Source organism: Vicia villosa, unplaced genomic scaffold (genome assembly GCF_029867415.1).
Source record: "Vicia villosa cultivar HV-30 ecotype Madison, WI unplaced genomic scaffold, Vvil1.0 ctg.000011F_1_1, whole genome shotgun sequence".
Lineage (NCBI taxonomy): Eukaryota > Viridiplantae > Streptophyta > Magnoliopsida > Fabales > Fabaceae > Vicia > Vicia villosa.
In genome coordinates, this window is record NW_026704941.1 from 1,049,853 (window position 1) to 1,051,169 (window position 1,317).

The 1,317-nt window shown below is 39.3% G+C and overlaps 1 protein-coding gene across 1 annotated transcript; it reads right to left on the reverse strand.

The window, feature by feature from the left end:
• On the reverse strand, window positions 1-990 carry LOC131621803 (uncharacterized). The gene is made up of 3 exons (XM_058892841.1): window positions 858-990; window positions 640-713; window positions 1-519 (listed from the first exon to the last, which is right to left on the reverse strand). The coding sequence occupies exons 1-3, from the start codon at window positions 988-990 to the stop codon at window positions 1-3; spliced, it is 726 nt and encodes a 241-aa protein (XP_058748824.1).
• Between the last annotated feature and the right edge of the window lie 327 nt (window positions 991-1,317).

Below are 1,317 nucleotides of genomic sequence, written 5' to 3' on the forward strand. Positions count from 1 at the left end.
TCATCCAGAACCACTACCTTCAGAAGTACCACCTTTAAAAGTTGGATCGCCTTCAGAAGCTTCTTCTTCAGAAGTTCCACCTTCAGAATCATGACCACCGTCAGAGGATGAATTAGCTTCAGAAGCTCTTCCTTCAGAAGTTCCACCTTCAATGTCATGATTACCATCAGAAACACGATCATCTCCATAAGCTTGTCCTCCAAAACCCACATCTTCGGAGTTTTCCCTTCCAGAAACTTGATCACCACCAGATTCTGGACCATCGTCAAAATCTGGATCAGAATCAGATTCACCATCTGACTCATCTTTGGAGTCTCCTTCTTCTTCCTCAGAGTCACCTTCAGAATCTGACTCACCTTCTGAACTTTCGAGTTCTGACTCATCTTCAGAACCTTCAAATTCTGATTTTTCTTCAGAAGCATATTCTTCTTCCGATTCTAACTCATCTTCTGATTCTCCATCAAACTCAGAATCACCTTCGAATTCTGACTTGTCTTCAACTTCATAGTCATCTTCTAACTATGACTCATCTTCAAAATATTCAAAGTCATCTTCTAATTCAGAATCATATAAAAACACTCCTTTAGAATATTTAGAGTTATCTTTTTCACCTTCAAAATCAGAAAATGACAATCTCACGGGTTCCTCATCAGATTCATAAGCCATTAATAGCACAGGTTCATCATCAGAATCTCCTATGGATATTTTTGCTTCTTCTTTGTTTAACCAACAATCATTAGCAAAGTGGCCAAACCTATTACAACAGTAACACTGAATCATTCTCTTGTCATACTTCTCCTTTCCCTTCTGATGTTTCTCCTCATCGGAATAGAAGACTTCTATCTTCTAAGACATACCATGTATTTCCTGCTTATGGTCCTTCTTGACAAAAGAAGCTTTCAGAACATGCTCAACTTCCCTCTCAGAAGTTATTTCAGTCAGACGCAACTCTTGCGCCTCTAGACTGATTTGCAGCTCTTCTATTCTCATGGTGTCTAGATCTTTAGAATGTTCAATTGCTACAACAATGTAATCAAATTGAGGAGCAAGAGACCTCAATATCTTCTCAATGATTACTTGTTCAGGAAGGGTTTCTCCACAAGCTTTCATCTCATTAGTGATCAGAATCACTCTGGAGATGTACTCAAAAACCTTTTCCTTGTTCTTCATGTTGAGATTCTCATACTACTTTCGCAGGGACTAAAGCTTTATCTTCTTCACTAATGCGTCACCACTGTAAAATCTGACCAGTGTGTCCCACGCCTCCTTCGTTGTCGTTGAATCAGCGATCTTCTCAAAAACGTTCACATCCACACA

What these genes read in the sequence shown, in the direction of transcription:
- LOC131621803 (XM_058892841.1), bottom strand. Translation starts at nt 990, where the DNA reads ATGAGAATAGAAGAGCTGCAAATCAGTCTAGAGGCGCAAGAGTTGCGT. An exon ending in CCATAAGCAGGAAATACATG is followed by an intron (nt 714 to 857) that starts GTATGTCTTAGA and finishes TAAACAAAGAAG; the next exon opens with AAGCAAAAATATCCATAGGA. An exon ending in ATGAATCTGATGAGGAACCC is followed by an intron (nt 520 to 639) that starts GTGAGATTGTCA and finishes GATGAGTCATAG; the next exon opens with TTAGAAGATGACTATGAAGT.